This window comes from Tricharina praecox, assembly GCF_024521635.1.
Source record: "Tricharina praecox strain CBS 144465 chromosome Unknown BZA05scaffold_3, whole genome shotgun sequence".
Classification (NCBI taxonomy): Eukaryota; Fungi; Ascomycota; class Pezizomycetes; order Pezizales; family Pyronemataceae; genus Tricharina; species Tricharina praecox.
The window spans coordinates 316,674-337,104 of NW_026250405.1; the positions used below are offsets into that span (position 1 = coordinate 316,674).

At 52.7% G+C, this 20,431-nt stretch overlaps 2 protein-coding genes across 2 annotated transcripts; one reads left to right on the top strand and one right to left on the bottom strand.

Annotated features, from left to right (window-relative positions):
* The first annotated feature begins 10,412 nt into the window (after window positions 1–10,412).
* On the top strand, window positions 10,413–11,976 carry BZA05DRAFT_386460 (GPR1/FUN34/yaaH family-domain-containing protein). The gene is made up of 5 exons (XM_051482490.1): window positions 10,413–10,871; window positions 10,946–11,035; window positions 11,105–11,205; window positions 11,273–11,377; window positions 11,432–11,976. The coding sequence occupies exons 1-5, from the start codon at window positions 10,678–10,680 to the stop codon at window positions 11,770–11,772; spliced, it is 831 nt and encodes a 276-aa protein (XP_051342848.1). The 5' UTR covers window positions 10,413–10,677; the 3' UTR covers window positions 11,773–11,976.
* A 5,022-nt stretch (window positions 11,977–16,998) lies between these two features.
* On the bottom strand, window positions 16,999–20,431 carry BZA05DRAFT_386464 (malic enzyme, NAD binding domain-containing protein). Its single transcript, XM_051482491.1, has 5 exons — window positions 19,907–20,431; window positions 19,410–19,588; window positions 18,977–19,089; window positions 17,843–18,920; window positions 16,999–17,787 (listed from the first exon to the last, which is right to left on the bottom strand). Exons 1-5 carry the CDS (start codon window positions 20,245–20,247, stop codon window positions 17,402–17,404), a joined length of 2,097 nt encoding a protein of 698 aa, XP_051342849.1. The 5' UTR covers window positions 20,248–20,431; the 3' UTR covers window positions 16,999–17,401.

Consider the following 20,431-nt stretch of genomic DNA (forward strand, 5'->3'; position numbering starts at 1 on the left):
GACCCCGTGCGGTGCGGAACGCAACCCGGTGGTCTCTTCCGCCCTTGTTTTTGCTTGCCTCTTATTTTGTTTTCCTAGAGTTTGACCGTTCCTTCCCCCTTCTCTCTCCCCCTGACCCTCGCCGCGGTCTTGTTTTCTTTTTTTCGATGTTTTCCCTTGCGTTCGTTTCATTTCACTACCCAGCAGCTTCGTCTGGTGTGTAACACTCCACACCATTTCTTCTGGCCATTTCATGATACGCCGATCCCGGATAAGACCTTGATCACTTCCAGCGGCAAGATGGTTGCTGCCGCTGCAGCGCCTTGTGTTCCGGCTCTCATCGAGTGCGGCCACAAGGTCTTCATCTTCAGCCAGTTCAAGTCTGGCTGAACAGAGAAAGAAGTACAACTTGGTTGTACTGCCAAGTTGTACGTGGAGGTTTTCTTCCGTTGATGCGATCGCAGCAAAGGTCTTTCCTCCTGGTCATGTGTGACGCACATGACCGAAGCCAATGTTGTTGCTCTAGCCGCTGCGCGAGACGACGACATCGGCTTCCGAACCGACTGCACTGTAGTCCGCAGTCTGAACTCGCGATCCATGGCTGCTTCCTGGCGTGCGTGTCCTTAGTTCGTGCTCTTCAACCACGTACGTCGTATCGTGGCCGCCAACACTACTCCAGCGCGCGAGGGGACTTTGGCCCTTCTCCGGCGATAGGCGCATGTTTGCTTGCTCAGAGTCCTTTGATCTGATGAGGAAATTTTGGTGGGGACTCGCCCTCTGGCGGCGGCGAAAAAAAGAGCCTGCCCAGCCGTAGCAGCGAGGAACTGATGGATCCGTGCAACCAGTCTAGCAAGCAGACGGTTTCAGCTTGTAGCAACAATAGACGGATCCAACCCTCGAGGCCCGGCTTAGCAGAAAAGGTCGGGGTTGTCTCTGCTGCTGCCTGCAAAGTAAAACGGCCGCTGGTTTGTTCATTCATTGATTGCATACGACCTATGTAGATCATGGCAATATCATTTACCCGTGCACCCCCCCGTTTCCACGCCACTTTCCAACCCAAATTTCGTCAGGCGGCCCGAGATGTAGCTTTCCCTGCCCTCCACCCTGGCCTTTCCCGACAGCATGTGAGCGCAGGAAGACGCAATGACCGTTCCCCGCCACGCCCTCCTCTACCGCTCGGCCTGCCCCCCGCACCCGCGCCCACCGACGCCATTGTGCCGTCCCACCTCCACCGCAACTCTCTAGTCCGCTATCGAGAGACGGACATTTTTTTTTGTTCAGTCATTAATTGCATGTGACCTAGGTATCTAGATCATGGCAGTATCATCAACACGTGCGCCCCCCGTTTCCACGCCACTGTCCAGCCGAGCTTTCGTCAGGCGGCCCAATGTGACTTTCCCTGTCCTCCGCCCTGTCCTGGAGAGACGAGCATTGAAACCCAGACAATCGAAGTCGTCCCAGCCGTTGAGTGATAAATGACGAACTGCGCTAATGACGTCACCGGCCTCGCGCTCGCGATCGAGTGATATACGCAGCATACACAGCAAGTGGCTGGATTCCCGCGATTCAATGGGTGATAGGGCTTGAACCTTTGAATTGTCGCGATCATCCCCAGCAAGCGGCTGGATTCCCGTGATTCAATGGGTGATAGGACGTGCATCTTTGAATTGTTGCTGGTGGCTAGCCGTCGGCGAAACTTGTGGTGGGGTCTAGTGGTCGTGCGGCTCCTGAACCACCTATAAAAGACCACCTCCGCTCCTCCTCCTCTACTTCTTCTCTCCTTCTCTTCACATCATCAACCACAACTTCCCTTTCTTCAATCGATATTCCTGCATGGTTCACTTGACTGTTCTGTTGTCTGCTGTCTCAAAACCTTTGCGGTGGCAAGCGCAACCTGGTGGTCTCTTCCCCCCCTTGTTTTTACTTATATCTCTTGTTTTTGCTTTCCTGGGGTTTGACCGTTCCTTTCCCCCTTCTCCCTCCCCCTCACCCTCGCCGCGGTCTTGTTTTCGTTTTTTTCGATGTTTTCCCTTGCGTTCGTTTCATTTCACCACCCAGCAGCTTCGTCTGGTGTGTAACACTCCACACCACTTCTTCTGGCCATTTTGTGATAAGCCGATCTCGGATAAGACCTTGATCACTTCCAGCGCCCTGTGTTTCGGCTCTCATCGAGCGCGGCCACAAGGTCTTAATGTTTAGTCAGTTTAAGGCTGGCTCAGAAAGAAGTATAACTTGGTTGTACTGCCAAGTTGTACGTGGAGGTTTTCTTCCTTTGCTGCGATCGCAGCAAAGGTCTTTCCTCCTGGCCATGCATGTCTGCGGGCATGCATGGCTAAAGTCAAATGTTGTTGCTCTGGCCGCTGCGCGAGACTACGACATTGACCTGGTGCGCGGGTTGGTTGCTGCCGCTGGGGGCGGTATCAGTGGGCGTGAGAAGTGGCAAGCATGCATTTTCGCCGGAGAACTATATCTTCTTCGACAGCTGGAGCATACCTATCCAGCCTATAGTCATTGGCGACAACCTCGTCTCCTACGCCCACCGTCTAGGTACGACAGATGATACAGTTCGTACCCACGAAACAAACAGACGTCAAAGAACCACTTTTCACACGTCTCCGCCTACCTATCTTATCTTCCTCTCCCTGGAGTCTATCTCGGAAGCCCTCACTCAGAGCCATAATTTCACTTTCCCCCTGTGTCGAGGAATGATGAATGATCTTCTAAAACGACTTCCGTCTATCGCTATTCGGATTGAAGTAACTATCACCATTCCCCCGTTGACGCTCTCTTTTTTTGGTTTATTCATTGCTTTCGAGTGCGAATGAATGAAGCTTCCTCGTGCACCCCCCCCCCCCCGCCCAACTGTCGTCTCGGTGTGTCTCTTTAGGTTGGCTGGTGTGGCAGCTTCAAACTGCACACGCATGCGCGTAGGAGGGCTTCGTGTGGAGAGTAGCAAACGTGCTGGCCACCATATCACGTTTGTCGATATTATTTTTTGGTTTTGTTTAATCAGTAATTATTTACGCGTCTGACACGTCTACAATGTCTTCCCTCGTCCGCCGCAATCCATCCCCCCCTTTCACCTCTACAACCACAACTAAATAATGCCACCAAAGCGGGAGCTGGAAGTAGAGATCTATGAGTCTACTGAGATTTGGATTCAAAAGGCAATCGACGTTGTGGAGGCAAAAACCAACAATTATTTACACGAGCCTGCTCAAGAGCACCCCGCTCGCGAGCACCCCGCTCTCCCTTTTCACCACCACAACCACAATTAAATAATGCTACCAAAGCGGAAGCTTAAATTAGAGCATCATAAGTCTATTGAGACTCGGATTCAAAAGACTATCGACGTTGTGGAGGCAAAACCAAACAATTATTTACACGAGCCCTCTCGCGAGCAGCGCGCACACCAGCACCAGCGGGCTTCTTCGCTTGCGCTTAGTCATTCGCACGCGCGAGGATCGAATTCGCACAGCTCGTAACCATCTTCTTGCGAGCACACTTCCTAACCGTATCTAAGAGATCTAGATAGAGGCAAACTGTAAGTTCCTGATCTCCTGAAACTGTTTTATTACTTCCTGTTCGGCCACTCTTCGATTGTTGACCGTTTCATCTCGCTCTTAGTCTTTGTGGTGGAAGTTCGAACTCCCGAGCAGCAGCAGGTTATGTTTTTCCTCCCCTCTCTCCTCCACAACGTCGATAGCCTCTTAAATCCAAGTCTCAATAGACTCATAGGTCTCTACTTCAAGTTCCCGCTTTGGTGGCATTATTTAGTTGTGGTTGTGGTGAAAGGAGGGGTTGATTGCGGCGGACAAGGGAAGAAATAGTAGACGTGTCAAACCTGCTTAACATGTCGGGCACTCCGTAGGAGTGCCCTGGGTGGTGTTAACCACCTTGGCACGAGTATTCCTCGCTGTGGGAACGTGTTTATAATCACTCACTCGGAGTTCGAATGACTGCGTGTGAGGTTGAACATGTGTCGACACCTTGGAATGTAGCGGTGTTTGCTATGAAGCAAACTTTTAAGTCGCGGCTAGTGCGGTAGTAGTGGTTGCTTGGAATTTCGATTCTCACCCGCTTCACCTATAAAACCCTCCTTTCCTTCCCAACTCTTCCTCCAATTCTCCTTCCCCTATCCACTCATTTAACGTCTTCTCCTTCTTTCCCGTCCGGCACTAATTGTTGGTTCATGGTACTGACCTAGGATTATTTTAGTCAACATCAGCTTTTTCAACTACATCCTCAGTACGTCCTCTCTCCCTCCTCCACCTTGTCACAGCTTAATACTTACTTCTCTTCTTTATTCGTCAACAGAGGTCCTCCGCTGAATATTCCCCCTTCCTTCCTTCCTTCCCACCCACCCACCCTCCTTCCTTCCACCTAAGCCCGAGCTCAATCGTCGAGGTACGTTGTTCTCTCTCCCCCCAACGTTTAACTTCCAGGATAACCTTACAGAGCTATCCTGCTCAGCCGTAGTAGCGAGGAACTGAGGGATCCGTGCAACCGGTCCACAAAGTAAACTGTTGCAAGAGACGGATCCAACCCTCGAGGCTGAGCAGAAAAGATCCAAGGACGGGGTTTTCTCTTGTGCTGCCGGCACAAGTTCTTTCCCCCTTCCTCCGGGGGTCCAAGTCGGTCAAGACTCGACTTGCCGACTTGCTCCCGTTGGATGGCCTCGCCGATACCGGGTGACAGACGGTCTCGTGACGGGGAAGAAAAAAATAAGAAGTATGACTTGGTTACTATCCCCCCAAGTTATATGCGGAGGTTTTCTTCCTTTGCTGTGAGTCTGTGACAGCAAAGGTCTTTCCTCCTGGCCATGCATGTGTGAGAGACATGCATGGCCAAGGCCAGCTCCCCGAAACTGCGGGACAGACGGTTTCGGACGAGCAAACCAAAAAACCAAAGAAGTATAACTTAGGCCACTGTCCCCCCCTCAGGTTATACGCGTATAGCCTGGTTTACTACCCCCCCCCTCCCCCCCCAGGTTATACGCGGAGGTTTTCTTCTTTTTGAAGGTGTTTCCTCCGGCCATGCATGTGAAGCATGCATGGCCATTGGCCAAAATGTTGTTGCTCAGGCGGCAGTGCGAGACAACGACATTGGCTTTTTAGACGAGTGCACCTTCGAAACACAGCTGCTTCTCATGTCCCTGCTAGGTAGTTCCTAGTCGCTAACCGCGGTTATGCGGACGGTTCTTTTTCCCACAAACCTCCAGGCCGGAGACGGGATCCAGAGGGAAGCACACACAGAAGAATGAGAAGATAAAGTACTAGGTCAAAATTTTCGTACGATGGCTGTTTTACACCAAAAATGCCCATTTTCAAGTAACCAAAACCCACCCTTCACGTGGCAGAAAAAAAGCGAGTCTTTCATAGAAGCTTTAGAATCGCATGATGCATCACATAGAAGAAGCCTGACGATTTTTGCTTCGTATTGGTGGCGCATGGTACGGTGTTGTGCACGGGTTGGAGAGTGATTTCAGATTTTGTATGGGGCCCCATACAAAATTATTGCGTGACAACCAGTTTCAACACCAACTTCTCTCCCATACGGCATTACTCAACCACCACCAGTTAGAATTATGTGCCAATTTCAATCGAGGTTCTCTACCTGATTTAGAAGACCTTCTAATGGTCCACATTTTTTTATACTATCTTATGGTTGCTGTATCTATGGCGGGAAATGACCTGCCTCGGTGAAAGGGAAATCCGCCAAGCCATCTACTTCGCATAAAATAATCCGCCTGGCGAACTGGAAATCTCATTGAAGCTTTATTAGTATATATTCATAATATATGCCAATTATTAGTACTCTCTTAAGTGTGGTTGTTGTGTTATAGAGATATATGTCTGTGGTGTGGTGGCGCTTTTGGGGAGGTGTACGAAAACTTTTGACTTGGTACTTTATAAAAGTTGATCGTCTATTCGGTAGATGATGGATGAGAGAAGAATGAGAGCGAACGACCAAGAGAGCAGACGACTCGCTGGACCCACCAATGTTGACGCTCCCTACTAACCACACAGGTACGGTTCCTCACTGCCGCCGACAAGTCCTGCTCTCGCCCACCGCTCCTCCATCGGTCCGCCAAAACGGCTACGAAGTATCGTGCCCCCCAACTACCCCCAAGTTATACCCTATATTTCCGGCGCTTTTAAATTTGTTACACCTCCCTCTGTGGACCCAATCTTAACTGTTGTAAAAAGGTTGGCAACGAGTGATTTCAAAAGCATTCGGCGAGTGGGCTCTTCCGCAGAGCAACTTAGGTAACTCAGTACAGTGTATCAGCTTGATCGATTGCAATCTCAATGCATGGACCATGGCTGCTTCTCAGCCTAGTTTATAGTACCCAAACACGGCTGGGTTACGAAGTACTGTGGCCCCCAACACTCCAAGTTCTATCAAATACTATTTTCCTCCTGGCCAGTATGTCCGAGAGGCATTGCCGCCTAAGCGGAATTTGGTTGATCTGGCCGCTGCGCGAGAGGATTATATCGGCGTAAATCGACTGCAGTCTCGACTCTCGATCCACGGGCCTCGGCTGCTTCTTGTGTCCCTGGTTCCTAGTTACCAACCACGGCTACGAAGTATCGGGGACCTCATTGGGATACTCCGTGTTCTATCAAATACTTCTCTTGTAATAATTTTCCTTGCTACTGTGTCCTGAAACCGGAGTGGAAACGAATTCTTGCGATACCGGCGGTACTCAGTCCGATCGTGTCCGAGTGCTTTGCATGATCCGGGCTAACTGCTTAAGTAAGTAACCCTGCTCGCGATAGACGCCTTTACGCGATATGCTATTACCCGATCTACCATCTTATCAGGAACTACTATCATGGTAGAGTTATACCCATGTGGCAGTCCTCCTCGTCAGCGGTATAGTCGTGGTCCTCGGCATTATGCCGCAGCCCGGCCGTGCTGCGCCGCTGTTTTAACATCTTCCGACATGGAGCTTGGAGAGAGTACAGGTCGGGAAGAGCCTTGTCAGTTACCGGTATTCTCGGCTACAGTGTGTGGGCGCAGCGTCGGATGACTACAGGGTTGAATGCTGCCAGTGAGGAGACCGGGGGTTCTTGTTGGAGGCCTGTCGGTACATATGTATGAAGTGAAGAGGCGGGTGTCCGTCCGTCTCACACCGGTACTTACATAGTCCGAGAGAGCGTAGAGAGCGAATCCATGATGCCCGAACTCCATGTAATCGAAGGCCTAGTAATAGTCTTCAACGCTCTTGCAGATTCATGCCCACGCGGTGATACCTATCACTGCCAGCATGGCGTCGAGACATCGCCCTACTAGTACCGCTGCTCATAAGTATCCGCAGTCACGGAGCGATGGAGGGTCTTCCGGCGAGAGGAGCTGTCGGCGAGAGGAGGAAGTGAAGGAGAACTCCTGTCAGCGGGAGAAACCGAATGTGGTTAGCACTGGGCATCAGCGTTGGCTGGAATCAACGTTGGCGGGCATGGCGGGGTCTTCGTCTTCTTCTTCTTCTTCTTTTCCTTCCTGCTCAAACATCATCTATCGAATAGACGGTCATCCCCATTCCCTCTATATCCTCTGTGTGCGCTTCATTTCTCGTCAGGCCTAGAGAGTCATTGGCAAAGAGCCCTCGCAACTCCGCCTCCTCCTCCATCACCGTCGTGGGCGCGCGTCCTTCCCTACGAGTCTACATAGGACTCTGGAACTTCCGACGTCTAACGACATCCGTCCGAGACCCAACCAGCCTCCCCCAAGTGTTGAATTGTCTCATTGTGGCAAGCACCTGGGTGCATACGTGCCCGCCAACCCCAACCGCTCATCATCCGGGCAGAATTGCACGCGGGACCCCTTGGCCTAGGTTCTAGCCAACCACACCGGCCGCCAGCCACCCGTCATCACTCTTGCTGCCCAGCATTGCCGAGAAATCTAGCCAGAGTGGATCTCGAGCGGAAAAGCCGGTGACCGAGACCCCAGTCCTTTGCATCACGTCCGGTCCTACTAATATGGTCGATAGTGGCTGGTTCTGCACCCCATCATGCAATGCACCCCACACCGCTTTCGATTGGATCGTCTCCTAGCCGCACCGCCCACCGAGCCGGTCCTGCGCTATGAAAACCGGCGCTGCCGAGGGGTGCGGATATCGCATATATGATAGAGTAGCTGTGATATCCGCAGGGGAGGTGGAAGAGAAGAAGGGGGCGGGGGGGGTTGGTGGTCAAGTCCCAGAGGCGAGAAACTGGTAGGTATTTAGGTGCCGGTAGTGAGTGAGCCGTTAGATTGATTGTTGAAGCCGCATAGGTAACCTGCCATCGGTCAGTCAGTCTCCCGGGCTCGAGACTCGAGTTCCCTGATCACAGACAATAACCCATAGCCACTGTACCATGGCCCATGGGCTGATCGGGACAGCCCCATCCACAATCGCAAGGAAACGGCAGATCGAAACAGCATCCACAATCGCAAAGAACGGCAAAGCACTTAAAAAAGTCTACAGATCCACGCACATATATGGAGTGCATTGGGATCCAAGGCAGCCACACTGCCTACATACGCACAGAACTGATTCCTGATGTCTGCTGCGAAGTTTCAAGTGGGTTTAACGCAATCCTCGGCGTGCGTTTCATCCGCGGACCGGATCCCGGGGTTGCCCCGGTATTTACCCTGTGCGCGAATACTGGTTGCAGATAAATGGACGAGCAGAAGGCAAGGAGCGATGGCCACTTCTGTCCTTGGAAATGGGCCGGCCAGCCACCGGTGGAGGGTGGGTGGGCTGGAGGGGAGGAAGTAGCTGGTACATACGAATAGGTACCTTTGGCCACTAAATCTGGCCGTAGATACTCTACTCTTTATGTACCGATGATTCTGGGGAGTCACCTCGGGCAGGTCAGTCGCAATACATGTCACATGTGGAGGAGAATATTCGTCAAGCGTTGTTGGGTTCGTTCGGATGAGCGAACTTGAAGTTGGGTTCTTCCCCGCACTGAGCTAACCACGGCAGCCACATTCTTACTAACTACATCGGTGCTCTCGGCATGCAGTAGCCGTCCGAGCCGAGAAGTCTAACATGAATCTAGGTTGCATGGAACGGTTCCGATTCGATGGACTTTTAGCCGGAAGAGATCTCATCCGGGGGGCAGATCCCAACGCCCACTGCTAAGAGTACACACAATATCACTCATCGCACGTGATGGCTCGCGTCACCAGCCACATTGATTGCGCGCGACCGAGCGGGCGAGCAACCTACATCATAGTCGGAAGGATGGGAACACGGAATACAGCAATTTCTCAGCGCAGCGAGTAATACGTCTCCGATGCGGAGTCGCAGAGCTCTCCGACCCTCACCACCGATATCCTTCCGTCCGCATCCATTGCTCCGCGTATGTACTCGTACGCGTTCCTTTCGTCCGTTAATCAGGGGGTCGCGCAGCGCGCTGCATCCAACAACGGAATGCTGACACCCGGGATTCGAATCGGACTTTGGCGCGACCCGGGCTTGTGGGATTGGTGCTTCTCCAGACTCCAGGCCCCAGGGTTGCTAGCTATTGTGGGCCGATGATCTGTGGGGATTCGCTTGTTTATGCTGAATGCCTATGTGAGGTCCGCGTAAATTGTATGGTGGCTGGAAGTGATCAGATAGCCAGCCAGCCAGCCAAGTGCGCAAGAGCAAAAGCGATAAGCAGATGTACTTGTTACCAGCCCCCAGTCGCGCCGCACCGCGGCATACATAGTGCTGCCTAGGCCTAGGACCGTCAACGTGATCGAAATGGTAGTGCGAGAGGTCAACGTCCATCCGCTACGGTATGTATATGGCCAACCCACACATCGCTTTTTCCGTCCTTTTCCCGGATGCACATTGGCCTTTCGCACTATGTATTTTATGGCTTTCGACCGTACCATTCCTGCAATGTCGATCCGACCAACTTTCAGCGAATACCTAATACGTACGTCGTCTGTGGAAGACTGGTTACCTCCCGTATAGTACTGTACCAACGGCTGCACCCCCCCCCCCCCACCCCCCAAACCAACAAGTACCGTACCTATGTAGGTAGGCTGCTGCTCCATACGGACAATCTGGATCGAGCGCCACCGAGAGGAATCTGCATGGCAGCCATGAACCACCATGTCCACCCCCGGAGTCTGATCGTATGTAGCCATGGCTCTCTACTATGTATCTATGTATATTGACAGCTGGCGTCCCCTAGCTCACCACCCCCAGCGAAATCCTGGCCCCCACATGTTTCTGCGGGCCATGCATTATAGTGTCTTCTCCGGATTCACCACGCCACCAGCTCCCGGAACTACCCCACATACGTACTATTCTCCCACACATGCCGCTTCTCTATCTGGGCTAAGCGGGCGCGCGGACATGGCAGTTGTTGGATGGATGGATGGAGCTGTGGGCGAAACGCATGCGCAGCTCACTCAATCGACGCCCCGGGTCAGTGGAGGGGGGAAGGGGGACGGGGGACGTGCAATCCTGTGGATAAGACATGGATATGCAGCTACTATACGGTACACTCATACACTCGCTCGTACGCACGTACGGAGATTCCTCTTGCGTCTGGCGATTATAATACATTCATACATCCCCCGCGTCGTACGTGTTTTTGGATCTCTAACCTCTGTCCATCAACTGTGCTTGCATCCCCCCAAGCCCTCAATCGCAACCTCCTCCACCGCCTCTCCCTTTACCTTCCTACACATCACAACCTGGCGAGTACGATGACTCCCACCACCCTCGGAGCAGAAAAACAACACGGCAGCAGCACCGACACGATCAGCAAGATGGACGGCGTACAACTGAGCCGCGGCGATACCATCACCATGACACCAGAGCTGTTCGAGAAGCTGTATTTCTCACCGCCAAACGTGGTCAAGGGAGACCTCCGAAAGACGTTTGCCAATCCTACACCAGTGTATGCATTCCTACCGGAACGAACTCCATGCTATGTGTATGTACCTAGTGTGCTGATGCGGCGTGTTCATGCAGGGCCCTCGCTGGAATGTGTCTGACTTTGACACCACTGGCATGTCAACTCGTGGGCTGGCGAGGAGCGGACGGAAGCGGTTCTGCGAATAAGTATGTCCATCCTCTCTCCCCCACTCCTGCATCACTCGCGTGAAAAGGGTGTTGACTAGTTTGGTGTAGCGGTGTACACTTCTTCTGCGGAGGCCTCCTCATGTTGGTCGGCGGACTGTTCGAGTTCGTTCTGGGCAACACATTTTCGTTCGTGGTCTTCTGCTCATTCGGTATGCATCCATCCACCTGGCAACGGTCTCCATCCTCCTGCAGCAAAAATACTAATAATCCACACAGCCGGCTTCTGGCTTTCCCTCGGCGCAACACTCGCCCCCGGCTTCGGTGCCATCTCCCCCTTCGTGACCGAAGCCGGTGTCGGCGTGGACTTCTACAACAGCTTTGGTACTACACGCCCCGTCCCTCCCCTCGCGCGCTCCTACTAACCTCCGCGCTTAGCGTTCTACTTCCTCTTCATGGGCCTCCTCAGCTTCATCTACCTGATCTGCTCAGTGCGAACGAACGTGTTGATGGTTGGGATATTCCTCGGGCTCACGATCGCGTTCCCGCTGCTGACGGCGGCGTACTGGAACGTGGGCGAGGGCAACGCCGCCACGGCTGCAACACTCCAACACGGCGCGGGCGGCACCCTCCTAGTCGTCTCCGGCCTCGCTTGGTACGCCTTCTTGGCTGCTATGCTGCTCTCGGTCGACTTTCCCATTGATCTGCCGGTCGGCGATCTTAGTACTACTATCCGTGGGAAGAGTGATCGCGCGGCGAAGGAGCAGCGCGGCGAGTGAGATGCTGGGGGGGAAGCAAAAGGGTTTGGGGATTATTTTCTTCTCTTCCGCAGGGATGCGGGAGGGCTTGCTACCACGAGGAGGGATAAAGAGGTCACTGTCTTTGCCGTGTATATATGTAGGGTGTAGTGTAGTGTATTGCAGTGTAGTGTACCTAGTTTAGTGTTTAGAATCATCACGAAGAACGACAACTTTCAAGTTACGACGACTTCACAATAATCCGTTACGCGGGCTAGTGATGTGTCCCAGTAGGTAGGACTACAAAGACGCGCGGCAATACTTTGTTTGGTATGTAGCGATACATCCAGCGAGCCGGTTACATACGCAAGGCGTGACTTTCCGAACTCCCACGCTGTAGAGTAGGTAGCATGCATACCAGAGCCGGCGACGCAATGCGCTATATACCTAGTTTGAATCATGGAATCTCACACGCTCTTAAGGGAAAACCAAACAGCGTCCTCACTCGGCGGCAGTTTTACTTTGCCGGCAGCGGAAGAGAAGAGCCCGACCTTTTCTGACGCCGGGAAGCAGCCGTGAATCGGGAGTGCAACCTGCCGTCGAAGCCGATATCATCCATTCGCACAGCGGCCAGAGCAGCAACATTTGACTTCGGTCATGTCCGTCACTCATGGCGAGGAGGGCATAATTATATGATAGAACATGGAGTAGTATTGGCGGCCACGATACTTCGTCGCCTTGGTTGACGACCAAGAATCAGGGACACACCGGGAAGCAGCCGTGGATCGAGAGTGCAGAAGACTGCAGTCGATTCAGAAGCCGATGTCGTTGTCTCGCACAGCGGCCAGAGCAACAACATTTGGCCAATGGCGCATGCATCTCACTCCTGCATGGCTAGGAGGTAAGACCTTTACTCTGAAAGGAAGACGACCTCCGCGTGTAACATGGGGGTTAATAAACCACGTTATATGCGGATAACTTGGGGCGGTAGTAGACCAAGTTATACAGTACTAGGACAAAAAGGATTGGACAGTGCCCGTTTTACACCAAAAATGGCCATTTTCAGCCACCGCTACAACCACAACGTATCGAAAAAAATCAGAGACCCTCGGGAGACCTCTATAACTACACCAAAAACGATATGAGAACTCCTCACGGAGTTCCGAACCGTTGTTGTGGAGCAATACCATACGGGGAAAAGTTAATGGTTGCCAAGTAGCTTTTTGTATGGGAGCCCCATACAAAATGTCATGTCATTTTTCAACTCCTGTATAATATGACGTCATATAGCCCTAATCCGTGATGAAAGTCGTCAAAGTTTTTATTGATGAAGAAGCTTGTGATTCTAACGCTTCTGTGAAAGAGACGATTTTTTTCCACCAGGTGGAGGGTATGTTTGGGTGTAAAACGGGCTTTGTCCATTCCTTTTTGTCAGGGTACTTTACTTCTTTGGTTATTTATCTGCTCGTCCGAAACCGTCTGTAGCCCGGTTTCGGAGGCATGGGCCGTGGCCACGCATGTAGCATGTCTCTCACACATGACATACATGGCCAGGAGGAAAGACCTTTGCTCAATGCTCTCTCACAGCATTTCACAGCAAAGGAAGAAAATCTCCGCGTATAACCTGGGAGGGGGGTAGTAGACCAGGTTATACGCGTATAACTCGGAAGTTATACTTTCTTTGTTTTTGTCTTCCTCGTCAACACGAAACCGTCTGTCACCCGGTTTCGGAGAGGCCATCCTCCGGGAGCAAGTCGGCTCTCACCCGACTTAGACTCCCGGAGGAAGGGGGAAAGAACTTCGCTGGCAGCAGAAGAGAAAACCCCATCCTTAGATCTTTTCTGCTCAGCCTCGAGGGTTGGATCCGTCTACTGTTGCTGAAACCGTCTACTTTGTAGACCGATTGCACGGATCCCTCAGTTCCTCGCTACTCCGGCTGAGCAGGATAACTGTGTAAGGTTATCCTGGAAGTATAAAGTTGGGAGGGGAGAGAACGACGTACCTCGACGATTGAGCCCGGGCTCATGGAAGGAAGGAGGGAGGGTGGGTGGAAAGGAAGGAGCGATGGAGGGTGGGAAGGAAGGAGGAAGGATGAATAGCCGAGGAGGAAAGGAAGCTGTGATGGTTGTAAAGAGAAGGAGAGAAGGAGGGGCAGAGGGGGGATGGTATTATAGCTATTTTTGGGCGGCTAGTTTACACTCAGTTTCGTCGCCGCCAGAGGGCTAGTCCCCACCAAAAAGTGCTTGGAACGACCGAGAAAACGTGACGTTCTAATTGCCGCAGACGGTCGATCACCTCGCACGCCGAATATCACACGCCTGAAAGCTAACCGTCCGTCTACATTCACTAGACCACGCAGATCGAGTGATCAGCGGTGCAACTAATGTGCGACAAACTGAGCATCTTCTAAAGCTTTTTTTTGTTGATTCATTGATTTCATGCGACCTATCTAAATCATAGCAATATTATCTACCCGCACGTCCCCCCGTTTCCACGCCACTGCCCAACCCAACTTTGATCAGGCGGCCCGATGTGGCTTCCCTTGCCCTTCGCCCTGGCCTTTCCCGACAGTATGTGAGCGCACTAAGCAGAGGCAGCGCTAGCAAGAGGTAACGATCGTTCTTCCACCACGTCCGCCTCCACTGCTCGCTCCGCCCCCCGCACCCTCGAGTCGTCCCCCCCTCCATCGCAAGTCTCTGGTCCGCTATTCTACGTCGCTTGGATCCTCAGCTTCAGCTTCATCCTCTTCCTCCTCGGCATTGGCGCCCTTCTCCTCCTCCTCGACTCGCCTCAGCTCCAAAGCATAACGAGTGACTGTACTATTTATGGCTCCGAGCGAGTGATGGGTGATGCACCCCGTGGCGTCTCCATGGCCGGTGCCCACTGCCTAGGGCAGCCGGTCGGCGGGAACCCGTGCCCTTTACAGGGTCAGTATGGCAGGAAAGAGTATTGAATAGAACATGGATTACCCCAATGGGGGGCCACGAGACTTCGTAGCCATGGTTGACGAATACTTAAAATCAGGGACACGCCGGGAAGCAGCTGTGGATCGAAAGCGTTGTCAATCAAGCGATAGGATCCTCTCGCGCACTGCAGCTGCCAGAGAAATAATACTTCGTAGCCGTGATTAAAGAATAGAGACTAGCTAAGGACACGGGAAGCAGCCGTGGATGGATATTCAAGAGAGAGAGATCTTCCTGTTTTATTTCGCATGCAGCCCCTTACTCTACTAGTATTATTGCAGCACACCGGCGGTGGTAGGCGACCGAGTGATTGGAAGTGAATCGCTGGCGGCGGTAGACCTCAGTGGACCGCCGTAGCTAGGTTTGTGGCCTCGGCACCAAGAGCTTACTTTTTGCCATTATCGCAAGGTATTCTTTGGGTACCCTCTCTTTTATTTCCGTAGTATAGACTGTATTTACATGGTATCAATACAATTCACATTCATATCAACAATCCTCTCACGCCGCGGCCAGAAGAGCAGCAACAATCATAGCTGTCATTGATGACTAAGTAGCATCCGGCAGTGGACCGCAACACTGGAAGTAGCCGTCAATCACGAGTGCAGTCAATTACGCCGATACTCCATACCCTTCGCCGAACGACGGCCAAGTTGCAACTATCGGAGAAGATTGAGTTCTCCGCTGAGTCAGCACTTTTGCCACTTGGTACGCCGACTGCTACCGGCCGCAGCAGCAACTAACTCACCCACACACCAAGTCAATGTCGCTGTCTCGCACAGCGGCCAGAGCAACAACATTAGGAGGAAAGACCTTTGCCCGTCGTTCACAGGAAAGGAAGAAAACCTCCGCGTATAACTTGGTAAAACAAGTTATACTTCTTTAATAGCTCTGTAAGGTTATCCTGGAAGTAAACAGAGGGTGGGTTTATATTACTCAACCATATCAGGGAATATGGGAATCGGCGGATTCTTCCAGTCGTTGAGAAAGCCGATCAGGCCTAGGAATGGTCCGTCCAGTCTGTCCTGGGCCATCCGCCGCACGGGACCTAATTTATTAGGCCCGGAATATCAAGGACTTACTAGGTGACCGGGCAAGCCAGCGGAGGATCTAAGCCCTGTTGCCGAATAGAGAAGACAAGTAAGTATTAAGCTAAGCGGACGGGGTGGAGGAGGGAGAGAGGACGTACCGAAACAAGTAAAACACGTCGTCGCTTATTACTGTGCCATTACAGCCAGTATCCCTAGTGTCGGTTTCTCCCTAGTATCTGTTTCAGACAGTGAAAAATACCTAAAGTCAGCAGCATGAACCATCAAATAGTGGGACGGGAAAGAAGGAGAAGAAGTTAATGAGTGGAGGGGAGAGGAGAAAGGGAGGAAGAGTTGGGAGGAAAGGTGTGATTTTAGAGGTGAAGCGAGTGCGATTTCACGCAACCACAACTAGCGCACTAGCCGCGACTCAAAAGTTTGCTTTTCAGTAGACAACCGCTTCATTCGAAGGTGTCGACACATGTTCGACATCAACGCAATCATTCGAGTGCCGAGTGAGTGATTATGAACAAGTTCCCACAGCGCGGAATAGCAACAAACGTGCATGCAATTACTGACTAAACAAAAACAAAAAAAAGAATAGCGACAAACGCGAGCTGGTGGCGAGTACGTCTGTTACTTTCCACATGAAGCCCTCCCACGAGCAGGAGTCAAGGTCCGAATCAACGGTCGAATACCGAGTGTGGAATGATGAATGCGAAAACTCGGTCTCTCAGAGATCCCAGCTGCCGTGCTTGTGTTTTGTGTTCGGCGTTCGCCCGCCACTCCCACCCCTCAGGCTCTCCCACCAACCTGCGCCGCTCCAAGCAATACTACAGTGCTATATACACGGATGCTATGTACCGGTATATACGGGATGTCTACTGCTGACCGCACAACCTACTGTAGTCAACGTCTACCGACGAGAGTACGTGCTTCCTATATGCCGGTAGAACATGCTACAGTGCCATGTACGGTACCCTCACCATCCCCGCCATCCCCGCCTTCTGGACTCTTCGAGCTTCCATCCATCCATCTATCCTTGTATGTATGCAGCGCATGTTGCCGTCTGATGTGGGGGTCTACAAAGAGTACATATGGTGCGCCTAGATGCGCCGACTGTCCGTGCACTGACCTCACCGACCCTCTAGGACCGGCAAGATTATCCGGGCACCACATGTATAATCATCATTCTCCTTTGTTTACCCTGGTGATACGAGTGACATTCACGCAACATTCACACAGCATTCACGCAACAGCTTCACTGTATCAATGGCACTTCCAAGTATAGGTACTGCGACCAGTTTGCTTTGACGACTTCTACTCTATCTCGATTCTGCGATGTCCATCCCCTCATTTAACCATACCATACCGGTATTCCCGGCCCGATCCGATCCCGATCCCTAGAATAACACACAAGAAACAAGAAAAACAAGAGGTATCGCCAAGCCATGCCTCATAAAAAGCCGAGGGGATAAAAAAGAAGAAAAAAAAGACCAGAAAATCGGAAACCCCGTTAAAAAGTTGAATCCCCAAACAAGAAAGAAAAAAAGAAAGCGGAAAAACACCCCATGAACCCCGATAAAACAATGCCCAAAAAAGACATGAACAAGACGAAACCAGTCCCACTAAAACATTATGCCCATCCTGTCATCTCTTGCCTGTAGTAGTTGCCAGAGCAGTCTACAGGTTTGAGCGTCCACGATCGTGATTGGGAGATCCTTCACGGGAAGGGCTCCCACCCCTCGAGACGTTGCGGCTGGGGAGCTCGACAACCTTGGGGTCGTACATCTTCGACCTGATGTAGTCGTCCAACTCCTTGTCCGAGAGGAACTGGAGAAGCTTGTGCCTGTCGACACCCTCCTTCTGGGCTGCGCGGATCACTTCGCGGGCAACGACGACCGAGACTTCGCGAACCCTCTTGAGCTCGGGGTAGAGATCACCACGCGCAATCTCAGCCTCGTTCAGAGAGGTGGCGAGACCAGCGGCGCTAGCGTAGATCATGCTCTCCGTGACGTGGGCGGCTTCGCAGAGAATGGTAGCCAATCCGATACCAGGGAAAACGTACACTGGAGAAATGTTAGCATCAAAGTGCATCGGATACACAGAAGGTGGGGTGCTTACTGTTGTTTCCCTGACCGGGGGATTTCTCGACGCCATCGACAACGACAGAGGGGAAGGGGGATCCAGAAGCGAAGATGACGCGGTTGTCAGTCCACTTCATGGCCTGCTCGAAAGTGCATTCCGACTTGCTGGAAGGGTTCGAGAGGGGGAAGATGATCGGCTCGGTGTTCAGCTCGGCCATCTTGCGCACGATCGGCTCGGTGAAGACACCTCCGATTGTGCAGAGTCCAATCAAACAAGTGGGCTTCACATTCTCGACGACTTCTTCCAACGACTTGTATTGCTTGCCATCGTTGTCTTCGCGAGCGAAATGAATCTTGTGATCGGCCAATGTATCACCGCGATCCTTGGTAACGAGACCGCGTGAGTCGACGAGCCAGAACATCTTCTTGGCCTCCTCTTCGGGGATGCCATTGCGAGTGAACAGTCCACAGATCTGCTCGGCGACACCGGTGGCGGCAGAGCCGGCACCCATGAAGACGAGCTTGTGATCCTTCATGGGGAGGGAGGACCTCTTGAAGGCGCTGATCAGACCGCCGAGAATAACGGCACCGGTTCCCTGGATGTCGTCGTTGAAGACGGTGTAGGTGTTGCGATACCGCTCAAGGGACCAGAAAGGAGACTTGAAATCCTCAAACTGGATGACGATGCTCCTCCACCTATCGGTGAGGGCGGTCATCATCTCATCGAGGAACTCCTTTTGCTCGTCCTCGGAGACACGCTTGTGTCGCGCGCCCATGTACAGGTCGTCCTTCAGGAACTCCTCGTTATTCGTACCGAAATCGAGGGTGATTGGTAGGGTGCGTTCGGGGTGGATACCGGCGCATCCGACGTAGAGGGCAAGTTTTCCGACGGGGATACCCATGCCGTTCACTCCGAGATCTCCGAGACCGAGGATACGGGATCCATCAGTGACGACGGCAATCTCGACGAGCTCCTGGGGCCAGTTGGCGACGACGTCCTTGAGGTTTCCCTTGTCCGTGTACGACAGATAGAGACCCTCAGGATTCGTGTAGATATGCGACCACTTGAGGCAAGCCTCGCCGACGGTGGGGGTGTACACGTAGGGGGTGAGCTCCTGCAGTTCGGTTAGCGACCGGACGGACTAAGGCAGAGAAGACGCGAAAGACAAACCTTCATGTGGTCGATGAGGAGGCGGTAGAAAAGACCGGCATTGGTGTTGCGGAGATTCGACAGGTAGCTGTACTTGTCGATGGCGGTGCTCTTCAGGTTGATTTGCTCCATGCCTATGCGATCAATTAGCTCGAGGTTCTCGGCAGCATTTCTCGGCATCGAGTCACAGAGTCGGCGGTAGTGAGTGGCCACCGTTCCGAGCCAGGGGTGCCCCGCATAACGCTACGCAACTGGGACATCCGTAGCGACGGGGAAGACATGTCGGGGAAGACCGCGCACTAGACACAGCCCGCGCCACCTAACGGATTCACTCTCCCGAGACGCGCAATGCTCTGAGACATCCACCAGCGCTGAGGGAATAACGCTCTCGACGGCGTACGGTGCACGACGACCGGGACTAAGGAAGAGACAAGGTACGGTCGGTGCAACTTACAGCGACGCTCCTGCTTGGAGAAACCCTCGACGGCCGGAGGCACGAGACCCTGGATGTGCAGAGCCTTGCGAGCGGCCTCGTCGAACGAGGTATCGAAGTCGATAGTCGTTGGGTGAGGGGACGACGAGCTCGAACCGTCGATCTGGAACTTCATGTGGCTGAAGTCGAAAGACGAGACGCTGTTGGAGGGAACTTCAGTTAGCACGATTTCCGGAACTCCGCAGTCTGGAGCCATCTGGGCAGTGATTGAATGCAGTGTTGTGTGTGAGAGTAGAATGGAGAGTAGTATGGGGAGCAGTATGGGGAACGATGAAACGCGGGCGCGGTGTTTAAAAGAAAGAAATGAGGAGGAAGGCAGGAAGCATCGTGACTTGTGACGTGGAGCCGTTCTGCTTCCACCCGCTTCGGCGGGTGGAAGGTCGGCGAGTACTCGAGGCGGGAAGCACGAGGCGGGTTTCACTCGAACTTCAACATTGAAAAGGGAGCATATGACGTACGCATCATGGTCATCGGTCGAAGAGGAGCGAGTAGGGATAGTCATTGCGGGTAGTTGACTTGTTTCTGAGGCCTGACCAAGGCAAACGTGTTTCGCTCGTGCGAAAGATGAGAGGGTTCGGCGGGAGAGAGAGGGCGGCGGGCGAGCAGCAAAGGCAGTGGACGACGGCGGGGAAGCGGTCGACAGGCAGGTGGCGGCGGAGGTGGAGCGTTGGGTGCGAAGGGCAGCAGCAGCAGGAGTGGAGGGCGGACGACGGAGACTGGTAAGCAATGGCTTGGAGAAGTAGGGAATAGCAGTAGCAGTTGCAGTTGCGGAAGCCGAATACAGTCGAGGAGGCAGCATGGTCTTATACTTGCACGCGAATACTGCGGCCACGGGAAAAAAAGATTAGAGGGGGCAGGCTGTGCGACTATTGAGTGGTAAGGATAGTTGGGTCGAGTGTACGGATACTTTCTGTCGGAGGTGTCGGGAGCATGCACGAGCTCTGTACCTTGTCACCATAATCATCAGCCCGCCAACTCCACAC